Source organism: Dendrobates tinctorius, unplaced genomic scaffold (genome assembly GCF_039654945.1).
Source record: "Dendrobates tinctorius isolate UK_male_01 unplaced genomic scaffold, ASM3965494v1 ptg000201l, whole genome shotgun sequence".
Taxonomy (NCBI): Eukaryota; Metazoa; Chordata; class Amphibia; order Anura; family Dendrobatidae; genus Dendrobates; species Dendrobates tinctorius.
Window position 1 is genome coordinate 9,107,558 of NW_027361868.1, and position 23,943 is coordinate 9,131,500.

Genomic DNA, 23,943 nt, shown 5'->3' on the forward strand with positions numbered 1-23,943 from the left:
GAGAAATATGGTGGAAGTACATGACCGGCCGCACAAAACCCGGACCTCAACCACATCCAACACCTTTGGGATGAAGCAGACCAGAGATTGTGAGCCCAATATCGGGCTATGACCTCACAAATGCTTGTGTGGTTGAAGGGGCAAAAAAAAAAAAAAAAAATGCAACAAACTTTCAAAATCTTGTAAAAGAGTGGGAGCTGTTGCGCCTGCAAAGACTCCATAGTAACGGCTATGGATGTAGAATGGGAGGCGAGAAAAGCTTCTGTGGGTGTAATGTGGAGGGGGGCACATTCTTTTGCGCATAGAGAATATGATGGATAACACACCGCACTATTTACAAACATAGAGAGTTTTATTAAATGATGTTCCCCCGGGTGACTGCCTTTAAAATTTACAAAACAGAATTCCACATAACCGCGAGTGATTGGAATGGAACTTCTAGAGAAATACAAGAGAAGGTCGTTCAATGCATTCAGTTTTATACTTGAGAAATACTGCGTTTCTGTTACATAATACAAGGCATCATCATTATCTAAAGCCTACAAGATGGAGGACAGACAGTAATCATTGTACAGCAGGAGAATTCCAAGATTCACATTCCAATACCTCATCACGAGACGCCGCGCGCTTTGCCTCAACGCGTTTCGGTCCAAAAGTTAAGAAACGGCAAACAGGTTCTGCTGCCATCGCAGGTTATCCGACTGGGTACGATCGTAGACGCTAAAGCTTTATCTAATATAAATTCTGTTTTTTTATTTATCAGGAAAATGTTACATGAAGATTTAAAAAATAGAAATATATAATATACTGTATTCGTCATTGAATATATCATTCTAGTATGAAAATAGTCATCCAGAGACAAAAACCTGGGGAAATGGATGGAATCCTTCATTTCTGGTTCTTAAGAGCTCTTTAAAAATAAGATAAATAGAATTTTATTTATTTAAAAAAAAAAATGGAATAAAAAAAAATTCTAATCCAAAAACTACAAATACCCCAAACACCCCTGTATTCAGTCCGATGAAACTTCCTCTTAGACATAATTTTTTATATTCTTTATTTTTTTTACATTAAAAGTAGCCGTTACCTGAAAATAAATCTCCCTGAATTAAGGTTTTAGTTATTGCAGGTCCCTGGTGGGGAGGAATCAGTATTTTTGTAGAGGTGTATACAGCAGTCATGGCTGGGGTTTAGAATGATGAATACTGAAGTATACGGCCATAGGGGGTAAGCCTAGTCTTAGCGGATCTATAGGGGCGGGTATCGGATACTCTCAAGTATCTGGGTTGGAAGAGAGTGGACAGGGTAGGACTTTTTCCAAAAACTTTGGTCTGGGGATATGTCTGACGCTCACCCGTTTAGCCACAACTGAGTAAAGGCCCATTCACAAGGGGCAGATAAGTGCTCTTTTGCTTCACCATCAGTAGCAAATGAACACTCGATCATCCGCATGATTAATTATCACATTCTGGTTATTGAGGTTATTATGGGGATGATCGAGTGAGCGACCGCCCATAATTATGGGGATGATCGAGTGAGCGACCGCCCATTATTATGGGGATGATCGAGGGAGCTACCGCCCATTATTATGGGGATGATCGAGCGAGGGACCGCACATTATTATGGGGATGATCGAGCGAGGGATCGCACATTATTATGGGGATGATCGAGCGAGTGACCGCCCATTATCATGGGGATGATCGAGCGAGCGACCGCCCATTATTATGGGGATGATCGAGCGAGCGATCGCACATTATTATGGGGATGATCGAGTGAGTGGTGAGCGACCGCCCATTATTATGGGGATGATCGAGTGAGTGGTGAGCGACCGCCCATTATTATGGGGATGATCGAGTGAGCGACCGCCCATTATTATGGGGATGATCGAGTGAGCGACCGCCCATTATTATGGGGATGATCGAGTGAGCGACCGCCCATTATTATGGGGATGATCGAGTGAGCGACCGCCCATTATTATGGGGATGATCGAGTGAGCGACCGCCCATTATTATGGGGGATGATCGAGTGAGCGATCGCCCATTATTATGGGGATGATCGAGTGAGCGACCGCCCATTATTATGGGGATGATCGAGTGAGCGACCGCCCATTATTATGGGGATGATCGAGTGAGCGACCGCCCATTATTATGGGGATGATCGAGTGAGCGATCGCCCATTATTATGGGGATGATCGAGTGAGCGATCGCCCATTATTATGGGGATGATCGAGTGAGCGATCGCCCATTATTATGGGGATGATCGAGTGAGCGATCGCCCATTATTATGGGGATGATCGAGTGAGCGATCGCCCATTATGCGGATGTTCGAGCGAGCGATCAAATACTATACGAATGATCGAGTGATCGATCACACATTATACAAATGATCAAGCGAGCGATCGGTTTCATCATTATTGGCAGCACATGGAGAATGTGTTATTGACAACCACAATTTTTATCGCCAAGTAAAAGATGTGATCTATTGACCAGTATTTGCTCGTGTGATCAGCTGACTTTTCTTTCTTTCACACAAGGCAATGATTGGTTACAAACTTCCATTGTGCCCATTACTGCATTGAGTAAATGGGCCCTTAGCCAGTATTCATATCACTAGGGAAGGTTTTTTTTTCCGCTTTTTTTCCCCCTCGCATAGACCGTGCATGGTTTGGCCTCACTAGTCCTTGTAAATGATTACTCACTGATCCCTACATAAGCCGGACGCAGCATTGCTCACGTCTGGCACACAGGTAGTAGTGTTTAATGGACCCCGAGCTTTGGAAAGAACAGAACAGACCACAGAAATAAAAGTCATCGTAACACGGACCGTGCTCAGCAGGGCGTCGTTCACATTGTAATCCAGATGACGGAATGTATCTCTCCCTCTCTTTCTCTACATTGTAGAATAGTGGTAGATCTCAGCAGGGCGGACAGGATTTAAGAAAAAAAAAAAAAAAAATCTGGCTGCTGTCTTCCATAAACAGGCACCACACCTGTCCAAAGGTCGCAGGTGGCATTGCAATAAAATTTCATTTGCTTCTAAAAGGAGTTAAGATGCAAAACCAGACACGAGTGGAGGCGACCTTTTACGAAGAAAGCGGCCATATTGTTCAAGTCCAGGACAACTACTTTAGGTTTAAAAAAAAAAAAAAAGGTAGTCCTTACTATGAGAGGTCCTCAGATAATAGGGCATGTTATGCCCCAGGCTTAGGAGCTTTTCTTGTGATTCAAAGGAGATCTGAAGCTTTGCACCGCTGATCTCCGGCTCACACAGACGTTCTTATAAAGCTATTGTCTCGTTATGGGAAGACATGGCCGACAGCGGCACAGACATCCACGTCACTAACACTTCCTTGCCACTCACTCTACATTGTCTAATACTCATTGGAATGATTTGCATAGGTGACCACTACAACGTAGGTGAATGGCAAGGCTCCTCCATGTCCCTCTCTTAACCCCGGGAGGAGACGGCAAAGAAGCGACCATCGAAAAAAAAAAAAAAATAAATTGCTTTTTACGGGCCGTTTAGTTAAGAAAGAGTACCGTCAGTAGTGCCAGGAGCTATAGTGACAATGACGAGCTCCAGGCATGGGGATAAATTTCATCTATGACCATAATTCAAGTCACGGCACCAATTCCCAGCTGCATTTTTCATGGATACCTTTTTTCTGTCCATACATTAGCGACAGGTGCGCATTAAAGAACGTCCAAACAGAGATAGACACATGTAAAAATGCCAAGAAAAAAAAAAATGTACATAGCAGACTAATACACCTATGTGCAACACAATCAAAAAATATATATATATATATATATATATATATAATATTAAAGAATTCAAGTCATAATTCTCACCACCCCCAGAATTACCGCACTCAGATGAAAGGTTATAAAATAAAAAAAAAAATGTAATATTCTCCTCCCCCCCATAATCATTGCTGTAACATAGAGCTGGTATGGCGCCCGCTGTCCGAGAGCTCAGCAACAAGTTGCCCCGCAATGTATCGCTGGCCCCCCTCTTGCAGCCGAGCAATTCTCAGGATTGGGAGAAAAGAAAAAAAAAAAAAAAAATTGGCTTTTATTTTACAATTTAAGGGGAAAACAACAAAAAAAAACTGAAAAAAAATATACAAAAGTATGCCTATGGGGCAGAGGTCGACGTCATGTGGTCTATTTGGCACTTGTATTATTCTGTACATTGAAAGCATTGTTCTGCTGCTCTGCCAGGGCCTTCTTCAGCTGCAGGTCATCCAGCCTTCTCCACAACTCCTCCCGCTCCAGCTCCTTCTTCTTCTCCCTGCACAACGAACAATACATTTTGTAATTATTTTAATTGCAACTTATCACCCATTCCTAGGACTACAGAGCCCCCCTCCGTATCCATCGCCAGGACACGGAGCCCCCATATCCACCCCTAGGACACGGAGCCCCCATATCCACCCCTAGGACACGGAGCCCCCATATCCACCCCTAGGACACGGAGCCCCCATATCCACCCCTAGGACACGGAGCCCCCATATCCACCCCTAGGACACGGAGCCCCCATATCCACCCCTAGGACATATACAAACATTCATGGACAAGACTGTTGGTACCTTCAGCTTCATATTTTGTTGCACGACCTTTCTTAGACAATCGATGCAAACAAATGATTCCTGTGACTCTCAATGAGACCTCTGCCTCAGTCCACAGGTTTCTTGGCCGACTCCTCGTGATCAAACTGCTCCTTGTGTCTCAGGTGTGAAGACATCTTCACCGGACGGCAGTTCTCAGCTCCTTCCACAGATGCTCAGTAGGATTTTGATCCAACGCTTTGCTCTCAGCCATTCTTGGATGTTTTAGCTGTGGTTTTGGGTCATCATCCTACTGGAGGATCCTTGACATGCGACTCAGTCCGAGCTTTCCGACACTCGGCAGCACATTTGGCTCCAGAATGCCTTGATAGTACTGAGATTTTATTGCACCCTGCACAGATTAAAAACCCCTGTGCAAAATGCAGGAAACATCCTGAGCCTCCTCCATGTTCACAGAAGGTACAAGGTTCTTTCCTTTGTAGGATTCATTTTTGATTCTGGAAACATAGAACTGATGTGATGCCAAAAAGCTCCAGTGTCATCTCCTCTGTCCAAAGGACGTTCTCCCAGAAGCTTTATGGCTTGTCAATATGAATTTGGGCAATTTCCAGTCTCGCTTTTTTACGATTTTCTTTCAACAGTGGTTTCCTCTTCGGTCATCTTCCATCAAGCCCACTGTGGCCAAGACGTTGATGGATGGTGCGATCACATACAGATGGACCTTGCTCTTGGTCACCTCCAGTCTCCCTGGAAGTTGTTCTGGGCTCTTTGGTTATCAATTCTATTTTCCGTCTCTTCATTTTGTCATCAGTTTTCCTCTTGCGGCCGTGTCTTGGGAGGTCGGCTACAGCCCCATATACAGTGGGGAAAAAAAGTATTTAGTCAGTCAGCAATAGTGCAAGTTCCACCACTTAAAAAGATGAGAGGCGTCTGTAATTTACATCATAGGTAGACCTCAACTATGGGAGACAAACTGAGAAAAAAAAATCCAGAAAATCACATTGTCTGTTTTTTTTTTCATTTAATTTGCATATTATGGTGGAAAATAAGTATTTGGTCAGAAACAAGCAATCAAGATTTCTGGCTCTCACAGACCTGTAACTTCTTCTTTAAGAGTCTCCTCTTTCCTCCACTCATTACCTGTAGTAATGGACCTGTTTAAGCTTGTTATCAGTATAAAAAGACACTTGTGCACACCCTCAAACAGTCTGACTCCAAACTCCACTATGGTGAAGACCAAAGAGCTGTCAAAGGACACCAGAAACAAAATTGTAGCCCTGCACCAGGCTGGGAAGACTGAATCTGCAATAGCCAACCAGCTTGGAGTGAAGAAATCAACTGTGGGAGCAATAATTAGAAAATGGAAGACATACAAGACCACTGATAATCTCCCTCGATCTGGTGCTCCACGCAAAATCCCACCCCGTGGGGTCAGAATGATCACAAGAACGGTGAGCAAAAATCCCAGAACCACGCGGGGGGACCTAGTGAATGAACTGCAGAGAGCTGGGACCAATGTAACAAGGCCTACCATAAGTAACACACTACGCCACCATGGACTCAGATCCTGCAGTGCCAGACGTGTCCCACTGCTTAAGCCTGTACATGTCCGGGCCCGTCTGAAGTTTGCTAGAGAGCATTTGGATGATCCAGAGGAGTTTTGGGAGAATGTCCTATGGTCTGATGAAACCAAACTGGAACTGTTTGGCAGAAACACAACTTGTCGTGTTTGGAGGAAAAAGAATACTGAGTTGCATCCATCAAACACCATACCTACTGTAAAGCATGGTGGTGGAAACATCATGCTTTGGGGCTGTTTCTCTGCAAAGGGGCCAGGACGACTGATCCGGGTACATGAAAGAATGAATGGGGCCATGTATCGTGAGATTTTGAGTGCAAACCTCCTTCCATCAGCAAGGGCATTGAAGATGAAACGTGGCTGGGTCTTTCAACATGACAATGATCCAAAGCACACCGCCAGGGCAACGAAGGAGTGGCTTCGTAAGAAGCATTTCAAGGTCCTGGAGTGGCCTAGCCAGTCTCCAGATCTCAACCCTATAGAAAACCTTTGGAGGGAGTTGAAAGTCCGTGTTGCCAAGCGAAAAGCCAAAAACATCACTGCTCTAGAGGAGATCTGCATGGAGGAATGGGCCAACATACCAACAACAGTGTGTGGCAACCTTGTGAAGACTTACAGAAAACGTTTGACCTCTGTCATTGCCAACAAAGGATATATCACAAAGTATTGAGATGAAATTTTGTTTCTGACCAAATACTTATTTTCCATATGCAAATAAAATGAAAAAAAAACAGACAATGTGATTTTCTGGATTTTTTTTTCTCAGTTTGTCTCCCATAGTTGAGGTATACCTATGATGTAAATTACAGACGCCTCTCATCTTTTTAAGTGGTGGAACTTGCACTATTGCTGACTGACTAAATACTTTTTTTCCCCACTGTACGTGCAACTATAGTAGTAGGAACATTAGGCTGCTCGGAGATTGTCTTATGGCCCTTACCTTTAACATGTTTGTCTATAATTTTCTTTATAATCTCCTGAGACAACTCTCTCCTTAGTTTTCTTTGGTCCATGATCAGTGTAATACACACCATGATCCCAAACAGCACAGTGACTACTTTTCACCTTTGAAATACGCGATTTACAGGAAGGACACACCTTAGTTTAACATGTCCTTAGAGTACAAGTTATTTTCAGTCTTCTCTAGGGAAAGCATTTTTGCTCAGGCCATTGTTATTAGTTTGGTTTAATTTTTCTGTAGAATGACAATTCCAAGCAAAGTCTGATCTTCATTGGTTGATATTCAATAAATGTAAATTGAAAATTACTTTCGTGGGTTTTATTTACTTTACCAAAGGGTACCAACAATTCTGTCCACGTGAGAATAAATACATCTCATAGTTGTATTACTGTGTTAAGGTAAGCAATGTAAAACGGATTATTAGCCGGTCACTAAAAACAATAAATTGCGCCTTTCACAAAGAGAAGCTGCAGAACATTAATGTATAAATTGTACCTTTGACGTTCTGCTTTATAGGAGCCTGTAAGCTCATCAAAGAGTTTCCCGTTCATTTCCATTAATGTTTTCAGCACGTTGTATACCAGGGCGACAATTGTCCTGAAGGGGATATAAAATAAGAGGCAGTCAGCGTCACCCCCATCAGACGGTGATACGGACGATCACATTTGGTGATAATTATTTTGGATGTTGGATATTTAGATGGTATGATGTAGAAAGCCCCCTATAGAGATTAGACATGAATGTGTGATAGATGTGGGTCCAAACCCAGCACCCAACTGGAAACCGAGGACAACCGGACTCCATGACTCCCATAGTAGTATATGGAGTCGTGCACGCCCACCTCTGCAGCCATTCTCTACTTGGAGGTGGTTATATGGGACTGGTGGGACCCTCAACTATCAGACATTTGTGGATATGATCAAATACCCCTAATAGCAGATGCCTTGCGTCACTTATCCTGACTTACAAGCTCTACTAAACCTCAGAGCTGAACTCACAACTCTGCCGGTAGCTCTAGGAAACGGTCATTAATTTGTCCCCACACCTCCCCTTATCCGCAGTGATGGGAATTAGATCACGTTTTTCTTCTCTAGATCAGGTGTAGATCTGCCCTATGGTTCTCTCAGTCTTTGCTTTTCCACCGACTCATCCGACTACCCTTACAAGATGGGACGCTACTAGTGATGAGCGAGTATACTCGTTGCTCTGGTGTCCTCCGAGTATTTTGGCGTGCTCGGAGATTTAGTTTTCGTCGTCTCATCTGCATGATTTGCGGCTGCTGGACAGGCTGAATACATGTGTGGAATGCCTGCTTGTTAGGGAATTCCCACATGTATTCAGCCTGTCTACAAGTCGCAAATCATGCAGATGAGACGATGAAAGCAATCTACGAGCACGCCAAAATACTCGGAGATCACCCGAGCATGCTCGGGAAAACCCAAGTATACTCGCTCATCACTAGACGCTACAAGACATTTCTCTATACTCACGGGTTCCAGTGTTCTTTGGAGATTTTGTACAAGCTACCAAACATGATGGGCAGAACCTTCTCAATGTTCTCCTCGATCAGGCTGAGGATATACTCGTTGTTCCAGAAGTAGAGGGCTCGCTCGGCCACCTGCATGAGAACCAGGGTGTAACGGTCAGCACGTATCACTCCACCAAGACAGTCCGCATCCTGAGCTCTACCACCGAGACTACAACTCCCAGTATGTCATGGGCTGCCACAACATGCTGGGACTTGTAGTGTCTGCTCGCATTGCGCCACTTTACGTTTAGTAAAAGTGCGGGTAAGCTCCTGACACATGATGGACGCATACAGTATATACACATGCCGCCACGCAACCGTTGGTAAAAGTGGGCATATGAGCACTCGTTCCCGTGCATCAGCCCGTGTAAACATGCCACCTGTAAGCAGGTAAAAAGATGTGCTGATTGATTTTGATTTTGCAGCATGAACCATCCATTTTCAGCAGCACATCTTCCCATATAATAAGGGAATGTGCTGCCGACAACATGCACAATGAAATTAAATGCCCCACCCCCATATTGAAAAGTTATTTCCCATCCATAACTGGTGGGGGTCCCAGTTGTCGGACCCCCACCAATCCCGAGAATGCTGATGACAGCACTGGGCTTTCTGGCACACGTCTCTGCAGAGCAACATGTGCCCCCATAAAGCACCAGAGAAAACCCTTTAATGATCGTTCTGTCGCGATGCAGTTTTCTCGGCCCATGCAGACGCACCATAAACGTGCACCTTGTAGTCGATGGATGGTCGCTTGGGCAACAGTCTTGCCATGTAAATAGGCCTAAGAGTGATTAGGTGCATTCTGAAGAGAACAGGCCACCAGTGCAATGAATGGAACATGGTGGAGGCGCCGGTGCAACATCTGGCTTTTATCCATCACCTGATCCATGGGATGTGACTACACAATATAACACAAAATATGGAGACGCCGAATCGCCCACCTGAAAGTGAGAGCTGGACACGCATCTCGATATTTGCTTAAATAACGGTTCTTGAATTTTTTTAAACTGCGTCGGCTCGATGACGTCCAAGATTTCCTCTATTTCACCCAAGAACATCACCTGTAATAAAGCACAAAGCACAGCTGCTAAATAAAAGGAGACATCGTCCTCTCACCTAAATGATAGCAAAAGGAAGAAAGAAAAAAAATCATACAACATGCAAATGTCAAAATGATTTTACAGTATTATTGGCTTACACTTAGGGTCGGTCCTGCAGATGAAATGACATTCCCTTTAAGAAGACCCAACGAAACCAGCAGCCTTCTCTTCTCATGGCACGCTTAGACGCTTGCCAGATGTGCAAGACATTATTTTTTTTTATCCATTAAGAATAGAAAACTGCTACTTACCTCTTTCTGGCTACAGGTTTTGGGCCAAAACTTCAACAATCCCCTAATAACCTGCAATAAAACAAGCAGAAATAGAAATGGTCGTCACGTGCCCATCATGACCTGCGCTCTCGAGCCGTCCTGCCTTGTGCATTATAGCCGTGCGTTAGCTGATCCAAGATGGCGACCGCCCCCCAGAATCCCTTCCAGGATCCCTTCACTATATTGGCCAAAATAGGTATTTCCAAGACAAGATAAGTGAATGCCACCAGTGACTGATTTTGCTCTCATGTTCATGGAGTCTCATATCGATGCATCCCATTATATTATCAGACTTTACAGCAGCTGCCTGGCACTAGTTGCTGGAGGTAAGCTTATGTGTCCACTAATATCTCCACGATTTTATCAGCATTGACTTTTTTTCATTGATGCAACCATTAAATGTGCTATTGGTGCTGCATTTCTTTCGGGGTCAGGTAAGTGAGCCACATCTATCAGACATTGAATGTCTAGTTTGGGAATACCCAGTTTTATAGATTCATTATTTAACACCTTACTGTTTAGGGTCCAGAATTGTCTGATTAATCTCTGAATACACCATTACTGGGGATGGCTTACACCTACAGACATTGGTGTAAACAACGTTCCCTCCACAGCCACCACTAGGGGGAGCTCACTACACACTTCCATGTAGACCAGTATGACCAACTCCCTCTAGTGGTAGCTACAGGCAAATAACTGTTTGAAAGGGGAAGTGGTCCCTTGATTTGAGGCCGGTAGACCACCATCACCACACTAACTGTAATCGGAATAGGTGGTTTTAAATAATCAGCTTTTTAAAGCGTCACGTGGGCGGTGCCACTATCCTGAAGAGTCCTCTAGTGTGATCTTCCATCCCTCATTTTCAGCTCATCTGACATTCCCCTTCTCCTGCTATTACATGTGCTGCTGCTTTGTACTTTCTCCATTTATATACACTGCAAGAAAATTTACTTTACCTTCACTGCACTGTGCACACCTGGTGGAGGGAGAGGGTACACCACACTGCGGCACCGTGCGCGCCTGGGGGAGGGAGAGGGTACACCACACTGCGGCACCGTGCGCTCCTGGGGAGGGAGAGGGTACACCACACTGCGGCACAGTGTGCGCCTGGGGGGGGGGGGGGGGTACACCTCACTACGGCACCGTGCGCACCTGGGGGGAGGGAGGGGGTGCACCTCACTGCGGCACCGTGCGAGCCTGGGGGAGTAAGGGGGGTACACCTCCCTGCGGCACCGTGCACACCTGGGGGAGGGAGGGGGTACACCTTACTACGGCATTGTGCGCGCCTTGGGGAGGGAGGGGGTGCACCTCACTGCAGCACCGTGCACGCCTGGGGGAAGAGAGGGGGTACACCTCATTGCGGCATCGTGTGTGCCTGGGGGAGGGAGGGGGTACACCTCACTGCGGCACCGTGCACGCCTGGGGGAGGGAGGGGGTACACCTCACTGCAGCACCGTGCACGCCTGGGGGAAGAGAGGGGGTACACCTCACTACAGCATTGTGTGTGCCTGGGGGAAGGAGGGGGGTGCATCTCACTGCGACACCGTGCACGCCTGGGGGAGGGAGGGGGTACACCTCACTACAGCATTGTGTGTGCCTGGGGGAGGGAGGGGGTACACCTCACTGCGGCACCGTGCACGCCTGGGGGAGGGAGAGGGTACACCTCACTACAGCATCGTGTGTGCCTGGGGGAGGGAGGGGGTACACCTCACTGCGGCACCGTGCACGCCTGGGGGAGGGAGGGGGTACACCTCACTATAGCATTGTGTGTGCCTGGGGGAGGGAGGGGGTGCATCTCACTGCGACACCGTGCACGCCTGGGGGAGGGAGGGGGTACAACTCACTACAGCATCGTGTGTGCCGGAAGGAGGGGGTGCACCTCACTGCGGCACCGCGCACGCCTGGGGGAGGGAGAGGGTACACCTCACTACAGCATCGTGTGTGCCTGGGGGAGGGAGGGGGTACACCTCACTGCGGCACCGCGCACACCTGGGGGAGGGAGAGGGTACACCTCACTACAGCATCGTGTGTGCCTGGGGGAGGGAGGGGGTGCATCTCACTGCGACACCGTGCACGCCTGGGGGAGGGAGGGGGTACACCTCACTACAGCATTGTGTGTGCCTGGGGGAGGGAGGGGGTACACCTCACTGCAGCACCGTGCATGCCTGGGAATTAGGAGTGCACAGTCACTGTTAAATGTTGGACAACAGCCATCACCATAGACCCATGCCAGAGTCAAAGAATTCCATAAGAAAAAAAAAAAGAGAAAAAAAACAAACAATGTGCAAATGATGAATCGTGCTCTTTACAATTGTTTGCCAAGACAGTGTCTGCCATCATTATTAGTGGATCTCATACAAAAGACAGATCTTGATTATTTCTAGATTCCGCTGCTCGCTACTTTCAGCCACTGGGTCTGTGTGGCCGATGTCTGCTCCATTCTTGTTTTTCACGTTTATGCCATTTAATAGCGCAGACCTTTCACGGCACAGATCGCACAACACGCCGCACACCCACATGCACGTCCCGGCTATTATTACTCCTGCTGCTTTCCAATCTAGGCTCGTTGTGCCGCTCCGTGGTCGCCCCCTCATATGGGCGATGCACGCTTACTACAATTTCCAGAGCACTGCGTGATTTCTAGGCTTTCAGCTTCATTGACACCTCTGGCATTCACATCCAATTGCTCCAGCAGGGGATGCAAAATGCCGACGTCCGTCGTAAGGTTTCAATGCAAATGTTCGAATGCTTTTTTTTTTTGCATTTGATACGGCTGCAACTTATTGTTCCAAAGATTTAATTAAAATTCAAAATAAATAAACACATTTTTTGCATTGAGACAAATGATTCACAACAGAAGAGACGGCAAATAAGGACGAGGTTGTAGGTGTTGAAAAGGTGTCGTCATAAATGGCTAAAACAAGCAACTTTTTAAATTAAAAGTCATTTGTGTTTTCGAGAATGGAGATACTTTTTTCATTTACAAGCACTTTGATATAGAGCTTGTAAGTGCTGCTCTAGGTCAGTCAGTGCCCCTTCACTCCTCAGACACTGCAGGTGCAATGTAGACTTTGCTCACAACACAAGAGAGCGCACATTCTGGGCAAGCAGCGCTACCATGCTGCTCGTATGAAACGTCAATGATCAGGAGCGTACAGCTCCCCTGGCAAGCAGGAAGCCCGGAGGCAGGGAAGCTGTGTGTTCCTGAAGATGGAAAACAATAAGCCTTTACAGCAGCCATGCTGGTCATCCACAAGCAGAGAGGGCTGACAATGGCCGAAAAGGAAGACCCTGGCACACACAAAGAAGGGGTATAAAGCAAAATACTTACAGGTTCGGTCAAGGTGGTATCCTTTTCCAAAAACTGGACAACACAATAAGCCAGCTGTAGAGACATTAAAAAAGGTGATATCATAAGCAATCATTAATTTAAAGGGGCGCTCCTCGCATAAACAAATCTATCAACAGATCTATCCACTGTGGAATAATAATAATAATTGGTTCTGCTGAATTCAGACCGTTTCATTGACTTTCCCTTATATATTTGGAGGCCACGAGTCACTCGCCATGTCTGTATATCAGATGGAAAGCCCTATGGGGGCACTGGAGGGAAACAGTTTGAACATTTTCTGCAATATTTTTCCCTGGGGGTCCCCAATTCATCTGCTAAATGTTGTGCGATTTTCTAACACAAAGAAATTTTTCCAAAACGGTTGGACACTTTAAAAGGATTGTTCTAGCCCCATTCACATCTGTTTCAGAAGTGATGTGACTTCTATTTATACCTGCCAGGACAGGGGAACACGTGACTTCACAAGCCAGCGCTCGCCTCCCAGTAAGAAAGTGGACGAACCCAAAAGCTTCGCTTGGCAAAAAAGATCCCACTTGAATAACCTGACTCTAAGAAGACGGCTCCTCAGGGGCGGTCTTATGATTAGCTGATGGCAGTGCAGGAAGGGATGATGAGCTGCAATGATGCTATAGGCCCGGAATCAGCAACTTCCAACACTCCGGCTGTTGTAAAACTACATCTTCCAGCATTGATGGCAGGAATGATGGACTTTGTAGCTTAAGGCTATGTGCACACGTTGCGGATTTTGATGCGGATACGCAGTAGTTTTTTCCGTGCGAATTTGCATCAAATTCTCTCTCTCCTCCAGAGGCAGAAATTACCAGATCCATTACTGCCTTACAACTCCATCCACCAAAGACGCATTAGAATCCGCATGAAATCCGCATGTCTTTTCCACTGCGGTTTCTGCCAAGAGATGCGAATTTTGTGCAGAAAATGCTGCACACTAATCTGCAATGTGTGCACATACCCTAACAGTGGAGAGACAAGTTGCTCACCCCTGCTATAGGGTAAATTAAACATTAAAAAGTTACTGTTCGATGGGGGGTCTGTTCGCTGGGAACGCTCCCTCTTGAATGGAGTGGAGGGCTGCGTGTCCATTCATTCTCTATACACACAGTAATCTCCAGCGATCTCAGGCAGGAAGGTAGTTATAAAAAATATTCCTTTATTTCTTTTCGTTAAAAGAACATGTTACAGGTAGTGGATGCCCCAGTGGATGGTAAAAAATCCAACGCGTTTCAACTCAAAAGAGTCTTAATCATGATGACGCGTTGGACTTTTTACAATCCACTGGGGTATCCACTACCTGTAACATGTTCTTTTAACGAAAAGAAATAAAGGAATATTTTTTATAACTGTCGCTGGAGATTACTGTGTGTTTGGACTTGTATCCGCCAGGCCGGCTCCGTGCGACGGTGTGATTCCTGCTATCCGGAGGATACTAAGGGGTGAGCTGAAACATTTTTTTCACATTCATTCTCTATGGGACTGCCAAAGGAAGCAGAATAAACTGATGGCCATTTCCATCAGACAATGACTGGAGCGGAGGCAGAGCTTGCACACCTTCCTCTGCAGAGCTCAGTACACTACAAGTCCCAGCGATCAATAGGTTGCCTCCTACCCCATCGATTTTTGAAACAACCCTTTAAATGCGTAAAGGGCAAAACACACAGTTCTCGGTGATACTGCGACACTGAGTGACACGATCGCAGCGCCCGTGTGTCACCTGTGCGTGGAATAACGCCAGGCCTCTCGCCGTGTGCATGGGAATCAGGACCTTCATCAGGAACTGTTTATGCTCAGCTTTTAACGGTAATGCGAAACCATTGATGATGCTGTAAAAAAGGAAAAGAAAGGAAAAGCCGAGGGTTAAAAAAGTTGCCAAAATATCTGACTAATAAGGATACAAATCAGCATCTTTAGCAAATAAAGTCACCCTCTAATCTGACGTAAAAATGGAAACACATGGAGGGAAGGATTAATAAATCGCCTGGTCCCAGAGTTTTCGTTCACTGTGTGACTAATCGGATTAATTTCCAAATTCCTCATGCTTAAACATGGCCACAACTAGGGATGAGCGATATTGCCCGATATCGTATTGGAATTCCGATTTCCGATATCAATGCAAGTCAAAGGGAGAAAAAAAAACGGAATTACAAAATGACCACTACAGTGCTATATAATGGATAAAATGGAGGGGAAACACCTCAGGATAATGGAGAAGGAGTTTGCAGAGGCAGAGGAGCAAAAAAAAAAAAAAAATATGCTAGAAAAATGCAGAGCGCGAAAGCTGTAGCAGGAAAACTGGTCGCCATCTTCTTAACAGCGGTGTTTTTTCTTTGGGTTAGGATTAGTTGGGGTAGGGTTTATGGTTAGTAGGGTAAGGGTTAGTAGAGTTAGGGTAAAGGTTAGGGGTAGATAGGGTTAGTAGAGTCAGGGTTTACGGTTAGGGCTATGCTTATAGTTAGTAGGGTTAGGGGTAAGGGTTAGTAGGGTTAGGGTTAAGGGTTAGGGTAAGGGTTAGGGTTTACGGTTAGGGTTATGCTTATAGTTAGTAGGGTTAGGGGTAAGGGTTAGGGTTAGTTAGGGTTATGGTTAGGATTAGTAGGGTTAGGGTAAGGGTTATGCTTATAGTTAGTAGGGTTAGGGGTAAGGGTTAGGGGTTATGGTTAGTATTAGGGTAAGGGTCAGGGTTTACGGTTAGGGTTATGCTCATAGTTAGTAGGGTTAGGGGTAAGGGTTAGGGATAGTTAGGGTTATGGTTAGGATTAGTAGGGTTAGGGTAAGGGTTATGCTTATAGTTAATAGGGATTTCCGATGTGAAAAAATATATCGGAATCCGAAATCGGAATTCCGATATTGCAAATATCGGGCTGATTTCCGATATTTCAATATCGGAAAGCTCATCCCTAGCCACAACGCTTCTACGTCCCCACACCAAGGATGCACCCTGAGCTTCAGTCTACATCTTCTCAGTGAATATTTCATTTATTTTTATTTACTGCCGAGATATTTTAAAAGTGTCGGTGTGACCAAAAGAGTGATATTTCATTACCTGCCCAATATTTCAAGCAATTCTGCGACACCATTAAAATGTTCAGTTTCATAGATAAACCTACAAAAAGAAAAAAAGAAAAAAGAAATTACTGGAAAAAACAGGATTTTTTGGGTTGCTTACCGTAAAATCTGTTTCTCGGAGCCTTCATTGGGGGACACAGAGACCATGGGTGTATGCTGCTGCCACTAGGAGGCTGACACTATGCACAAAAAAAGGTTAGCTCCTCCTCCGCAGTGTACACCCCATCGACCGGCAGGAAGTTCCTCAGTTAGTGAGAAAGCAGTAGGAGAAGTAACAGAATAGATTGAAAGCAGAACAAACAACTCAACTGTAACAAACCGACAAACATAAGAACAGGAGTTGTAGAACATGGGAGGGTGCTGTGTCCCCCAATGAAGGCTCCGAGAAACAGATTTTACGGTAAGCAACCCAAAAAATCCTGTTTTCTCGTTCGCCTTATTGGGGGACACAGAGACCATGGGACGTCCCAAAGCAGTCCCTGGGGTGGGAAACAAACTTCCATCAGGCCAGTGGACTCGCCACCGCAGCCTGCAGAATCCTTCTACATAGGCTGGCGTCCGCCGAAGCGTAGGTGTGGACCCTGTAGAATTTCACAAAGGTGTGAACCGATGACCACGTTGCAGCATTGCAAAGCTGCAGCGCGGAAGCTCTGTGGCGCACCGCCCAGGAGGCACCCACCGCCCGGGTAGAGTGCGCTCTGATCCCTGGAGGGGCCACTCGATGCTTGACCCGGTATGCCTCCAAAATTGCCGATCTGATCCAGCGCGCAATAGTGGCCTTTGAGGCTGGGTGATGAACAGAGAGTCTGACTTCCGCAAGGAAGTCGTCCGGGCTAGATAGACTCTCAATGCCCTGACTAGGTCCAGCTTGTCCAAAGACCGCTCCCGAGGGTGAGCTGGGCTCGGGCAGAAGGATGGCAGAACAATGTCCTCATTGAGGTGAAACGAAGATACCACCTTCGGAAGAAAAGAGGGCGGAGGCCGCAGAACTACCTTGTCCTGATGAAGAACCAAAAAAGGAGAGCGGCAAGAAAGTACCGCTAATTCCGACACGCGGCGGATGGAGGTAATGGTCACCAGAAAGGCCACTTTCCAAGAAAGGAGGGAAAGGGAAACGTCCCTGAGAGGTTCAAAAGGAGGACCCTGCAGAACCTGAAGAACCAAATTAAGATCCCAAGGATCCACGGGAGCTCGGTACGGAGGAACCGTGTGAGCCACACCCTGGAGGAAGGTTTTGACCTGGGGCCGGGAGGCCAGCGTTTTCTGAAATAAAATGGACAGTGCCGAAACTTGACCCTTCAAGGAACTGAGAGCAAGCCCCGCATCCAGCCCTGCCTGAAGAAACGCCAGAATAGAAGGGAGCGAAAAAACCAAGGGCGCGATGTCATTGGCCTCACACCAGGAGAAATAGGCTTTCCAAGTACGGTAATAGATCTTCGAAGAAGGCGGCTTTCTGGCGCGGATCATGGTATGAATTACCCGATCAGAGAATCCTGCCCGTCTCAAAACCTCGGTCTCAACAGCCACGCCGTTAAATTGAGCGACCGAGAATTGGGGTGGCAAATCGGGCCTTGAGACAGCAGATCTGCCCGTCGGGAAGCTTCCAGGGGGCGTCCGCGAGAAGGTTGACAATGTCTGCGAATCAAGACCTTCTGGGCCAATTCGGGGCGATGAGGATGACTGGAATCCCCTCTGCTTTGATTTTCTTCAACAACTTGGGAAGAAGAGGCAGAGGAGGGAACAGGTAGGGGAGCACAAACTGTGACCAAGGGACGGCCAGAGCGTCAGCGCCCACTGCCAGAGGATCCCGAGACCTGGACACGAATTGTGGTACTTTCCTGTTGAGGCGAGATGCCATGAGGTCTACATCCGGGGTTCCCCACCGACGGCAGAGCAGATGAAACACCTCCGGATGTAGGGACCATTACCCTGCCGCGAGACCCTCGTGGCTGAGGAAATCGGCGGCCCAGTTGTCCACGCCGGGAATGTGAACCGCGGAAATCGTTGGAACAAAGGTCTCTGCCCATTGAAGAATTCTGGACACTTCCGCCAGGGCTGAGACACTCCGTGTCCCCCCTTGGCAGTTGATATACGCCACCGCTGTGGCATTGTCTGTCTGAATCCTGACAGGCAGGCCCTTGAGGCGCCTTTCCCAGTGGACGAGAGCTAGATGGATCGCCCGTATCTCTAGGACATTGATCTGCAGAGCTGATTCCTGAGTCGACCATCGACCCTGAACAGTGTGATTGCGGAACACTGCACCCCAGCCGATGAGGCTGGCGTCCGTAGTGACAATCTGCCAGTGAACGGGAAAAGACCGCCCCAAGAGAATGAGGGGAGACGTCAACCACCAGTTGAGAGACCGCCTGATCCGGCAGGAAAGGCGAACCGGACGATCCAGAGACAGAGCCGACCTGTTCCACCTGGACAAAATGGCCTGCTGGAGTGGCCTGGCGTGAAATTGGGCAAAGGGAACTGCCTCTATCGCCGCCACCATCTTCCCCAGGACCCTCATGGCTGACCTGAGGGATGGAAATCGTGTGATCTGTAATGATCGCACGCCCTGCTGCAGGGAAAGAATCTTGTCTTGTGGGAGAAATACCCTTGACCGACGAGTGTCGAACAGAAGGCCCAGAAACACAAGGCGTTGAGTAGGGACCAGACAGGACTTTTCCCGGTTGACGATCCACCCAAAACTGGACAGGGTGTCTAGAACGATCGCCACACTTAGGCGGGCCTGTTGAAAGGAGGGGGCCTTGATCAGGATATCGTCGAGGTACGGAAAAAGAACGAGACCTCTGATCCTCAACGCCATCAACGCCGCCATAATCTTCGTGAAGACTCTGGGAGCGGTGGCGAGCCCGAAAGGAAGCGCGACGAACTGGTAATGTTCGTGAAGAATCGCAAACCGCAGGAACTTCTGATGTCCGGGAAATATGGGCACATGTAGATAGGGATCTTTTTTTTTTGAATCAGATCTTTTTTATTAAACATTCAGGAATCAATACAGAAAGAATATGACATCTTATATAGCTAGTAAAATTTACATTGAGAGCAAATATTATTTAAAGGGTAAAACTCTTCCTGTGTAAGAATAAATAAAAAGAAGAAATCTCAAAACACAGATATTTGCATAAAATTGAGCCTATAAACAACATGGCTCCACAAATAAACAAAAATCAAAATTATACATCAGTGCCTCATTTCAGCGGGAAAACCATCCCCGCCAGCCGCGCCACTCCGCATCATATTTCGCCCCCCCCCCCGCCCCCCACGGATATCAGGTCCAATCCACCCCAGCTCCCTCCCACCGCGCCACTCAAAATCTACTTCGCCACAAAGGGCACTAGACTTTATTTTCACCCCCCAAGCATCCCCTCATCGCAAGCACAACAGCAACTGGTCCAACATCGCATCCCGTACCAGTGCGCCCGAGGGGAGACCCGGTGACTCCATCCATGGCTGCCAAATTTTGTAAAACTTTCTTAATGCATTTCTTTTTAAATAAGCCCCCCTTTCCAATCTGATGACATTATTTAGTTTATTTTTAAGCTCTGACAATGTTGGTGGCATAGGATCCAACCAATGATATGCAAGTATCTTTCTTGCCTGATACAGGATGCGTGCTATTCCCAGGGCCACTGCAGAGTCCGGGTCAACCCCCTCCTCCCACAAATTCAACAAACATAGACGAGGTGACGGTCGTATTGTGATATGGTATACTTGGGCTATGAGTCCCAGGGTCTGCCTCCAGAAATCCCCAATGTGCCCGCACTCCCACATAACATGCATCAAGTGGGCATCATCCTGCCCACACCTTACACATTGTGTATTGGGCCTAAGTCCCATTTTAAATAATAAGCTGGGTGTTTTATATACCCTGTGAATGAGATATATTTGCGAAAGCCGCTGGCACTCAGAAACCGCCATTTTAGGGACCTGTTCTAGAATATCGGACCACTGGTCCTCCGTCAGGGGGCCAACGTCCCGTTCCCACTTATTCTTAGCAGCAGTCAGTGGATATGTCTCCAGATGGGCAGGTAATAATCTTTTATATAATTCAGAGATAAGTCCCCTAGAAGACTCAGATGTAAGTAGCATATGTAGTGTTTGATTATGTGTCACTATCACCGGATTTGTCCTTCTCTGTTTTTCCAATGCATGTCTTAGCTGTAAGTACTGATAAAAGAAGACGTGCGGGAGGTGAAATTCTGTTCTCAATTGTTCAAAACTCTTAAGAGTATTATTTTGCAAAATTTGTGACACCAGATAAATCCCTTTATCTTCCCATCTTCTGAACCCCACCAGCTTTTTGATCTCTTGCAAATCCGGATTTCGCCACAATGGCCACAATTCCGTAGGCCCATTTATCTTCAAAAGAGACTTACCCCTATCCCACACCTTGAAAATCATAGCCAACGTGGGGTATCGTGCCCCATTTATCTGCCGTCTTCCCACCTCCAACCGGCACCCTGGATATTTCCATACCGATCCTTCCCTCACAATATCACCACCATTGTCACACGCCCCGTCTCTACCCCAACCCTTAAGATGTTGCATCTGGGAGGCTATAAAGTATATGAATGGGTTTGGCACCGCCAATCCTCCCTCCTCCTTCCCTCGCTGCAGTATCTCCAAGCGAATCCTAGCCTGTTTTTTCTTCCAAATTAATTCCCGGAATAATGTATTTATTTTTGCAAAAAAGTCCCTACAGATCCACACCGGAGAATTATGTATCAAATATAATAATTGTGGCATCATTACCATTTTGATTAAGTTAGATCTACCAATATTCGACAACGGCAGGCGACACCAAGTATGTACTTTTGCTCTAAATCGCTGCAACAGGGGCTCCAGATTCAGAGCCCGAAAATCCTTCGGGGCAGGACTAACAATTATACCCAGATACGTAAACCTCCGAACTACAGGGACCGGTATCTGCAGATCTGAGAAATCCGCCGGGAGAGGGTCTATCGGCATTAAAGCTGATTTGGACCAATTAATCCGAAGACCAGACCTCAGCCCAAATTCTCGAATGACCTCCATTGCCGGCAAAATCGAGGAATGTACCTTATCTAAATATAGAAGTAAATCATCCGCGTACAATGATATCCTCAACTCCACAGTTCCACATCTGAATCCCATTATTTCTCTGGACTTCCGAATTGCAACTGCCAATGGCTCCACCGCAGTAGTAAATAGCAAGGGCGAGAGCGGGCACCCCTGTCTAGTACCTCTCCCAAGAGGAAAAGACTCAGAGACCCTGCCATTAGCCCCAACCTTCGCCACCGGCGAGCCATACAACAGCCTCACCCAATTTATAAATCTGTGTCCAAAGCCCATTTTCCGAAGTACCGCCCACAAAAAACCCCACTCCAAACTATCGAACGCCTTAGCGGCGTCTAAGGACAAAATTGCTCTTCCCCCCAACTCCCCAGAACTATGTTGAATCCCCAAGTATAGTTTCCTAAGGTTCATAGATGTGGCTCTGCCTGGGATAAATCCCGTCTGATCCTTCTGTATAACAGATGAGATAACTCGGGACATCCTATTGGCGAGTACCTTGGCCAATAATTTAACATCTGTTGATAATAGGGAAATCGGGCGATATGAATCCGGAACCTCTGGATCCTTTCCGGGCTTTAATATTAAAACTATCAAAGCTTCCCTCATAGATGGCGGGAGGACCCTCTGCCTTTCAGCCTCTTCAAATACCTTAAGTAGCTTAGGTAGCAGTAAGGGTGCATAGGTTTTGTAAAACTCGCCAGGCAGGCCATCCATTCCTGGAGCCTTTTCATTTTGCATCTGACCAAGCGCCTCCTCCAACTCCTCCAACAGGATGTCCCGATCCAATGAATCCCTATCGCTATCAGCCAATGCAGGGAGAGAGAGCGCATCCAGGTACTGCTCAATCTCAGTCTCCGTGAGACTGCAATCTGATGTGTATAGTCGCATATAATACCTCCTTATCTCACTCACTATGTCCGCACTGTCTGTCACAGGACCACCCGAGTCCGTTTTTAGCCTATTGATATATGAAGATCCGTCCTGTGCTCTAATGACCGTGGCCAATAAATGTCCTACTCCCTCCCCCTCTATAAAATATTTTTGTTTGAGGAAATAACGTTTATTTGCTGCCGCCGACATGAGGTTTTCCCTGAGCGACCCCTGTGCCTTCTCCAAAGCTTTTTTAGTTTCCTCTGTCGGGTTGAGTATCACCGCAGCCTCCGCAACAGACACCTCCTGGATCAGACTCTGGGTGTAGCGTCTATTTTGGCTTTTCCGTGTGCATATTTCTCTAATATATAAGCCCCTGACATAGGCTTTCATGGAATCCCAGACTATGTGTGATGATGCAGAGTACTCATTAAGTTGAAAATATTCTAGAATGGCATCATGCAAAGATCCCCCTATAAGCTGGATCCAGAAGGGATTAAGCTTCCAGATAGGTCTAGATAGGGTGAGGGGGTGTCCCCATGAAAGTGTGACATGTAGCGGCGAGTGATCAGATACACTTCTAGGCAGGTAGGCCACCCCTCGTACATATGGGGTCATGAGTGTATTCCCAATGGCCAGGTCTATCCGTGACATAGCGTGGTGGGAGCTAGAGTAGCAGGAAAACTGTCTGGCTGTGGGGTTTTGGACACGCCAAAGATCTACCATACCCAGCTCCACTAACGTTCTAGCAAATGAGGTTGAGGCTGCATCCTCTGATATGTTTCCCGAATGCAACTTATCCAAATAGGGATGCAAATATGTATTAAAATCTCCTATTAGAAGAGTCGGCGCAGGGGGAAAGGAACCCAAAATAGACAAGATTCTTTTTACTGGTTCGACTGAATAGGGCGGGGGGATGTATATGGCAACCAAAATAAATTGTATACCGTATAACGTGCAAAGCAAACATACAAATCTGCCCCCAGGGTCAACCACTGATTTAGTACATGAGAAGGGGATGGACCTGTGCACCAGCACACTGACACCCCGCGCATGGGTCGAGTACGTGGAATGATATTCATGTGAAACCCATCCCTTTCTTAGCCAATGAATATTATCTTTCACCATGTGGGTCTCAGACATACACAGGATAGCCGGGAGAAATTTCTGCATATTAGTAAATATAGCACATCTCTTATTTGCATCCCCGAGCCCCCTAACATTCCACGCTACAATATTAAGTGATATCGCCATAAGAGCAGACTAAAAAATGAGAAATCGGAACATACTCCACTCCCGAGGGAGAGAGGCAATCTCCACCATCCCTCAGTACAATGAATTGGGCGACACGGCTGACGCACATCACATCCCACAGAACAATTAGGGAATACAACAACAAACGAAAAAAACAAAGGAGGGAGAGGGAGCACTGCACACCAGTGCACAGCGCCCCTACCCCCAAACACAAGTGTAACTTGCACATTTCTCTCAAATAGAGAGAATCAGGGCTAGAAAACTCGCCCAGAGTCCATGCAGGGAGAAGGGTCCACAGCTTGTCAC

The 23,943-nt window shown here is 46.7% G+C and overlaps 1 protein-coding gene across 2 annotated transcripts in view; it reads right to left on the bottom strand.

Moving 5' to 3' along the window:
• Positions 1 to 331: 331 nt before the first annotated feature.
• The window catches only part of PPP2R5A (protein phosphatase 2 regulatory subunit B'alpha), an 81,773-nt gene continuing 58,161 nt past the window's right edge, over positions 332 to 23,943 (bottom strand). For both annotated transcript variants that reach the window (XM_073553389.1, XM_073553390.1), the window contains exons 6-13: positions 16,424 to 16,483; positions 15,095 to 15,203; positions 13,345 to 13,398; positions 9,993 to 10,043; positions 9,583 to 9,702; positions 8,601 to 8,728; positions 7,606 to 7,707; positions 332 to 4,293 (exon numbers count right to left, since the gene is read on the bottom strand). In XM_073553389.1, the coding sequence (XP_073409490.1) occupies positions 4,167 to 4,293; positions 7,606 to 7,707; positions 8,601 to 8,728; positions 9,583 to 9,702; positions 9,993 to 10,043; positions 13,345 to 13,398; positions 15,095 to 15,203; positions 16,424 to 16,483 (751 nt within the window). In that variant the 3' untranslated portion in view covers positions 332 to 4,166. The remainder of the gene's footprint in view (positions 4,294 to 7,605; positions 7,708 to 8,600; positions 8,729 to 9,582; positions 9,703 to 9,992; positions 10,044 to 13,344; positions 13,399 to 15,094; positions 15,204 to 16,423; positions 16,484 to 23,943) is intronic.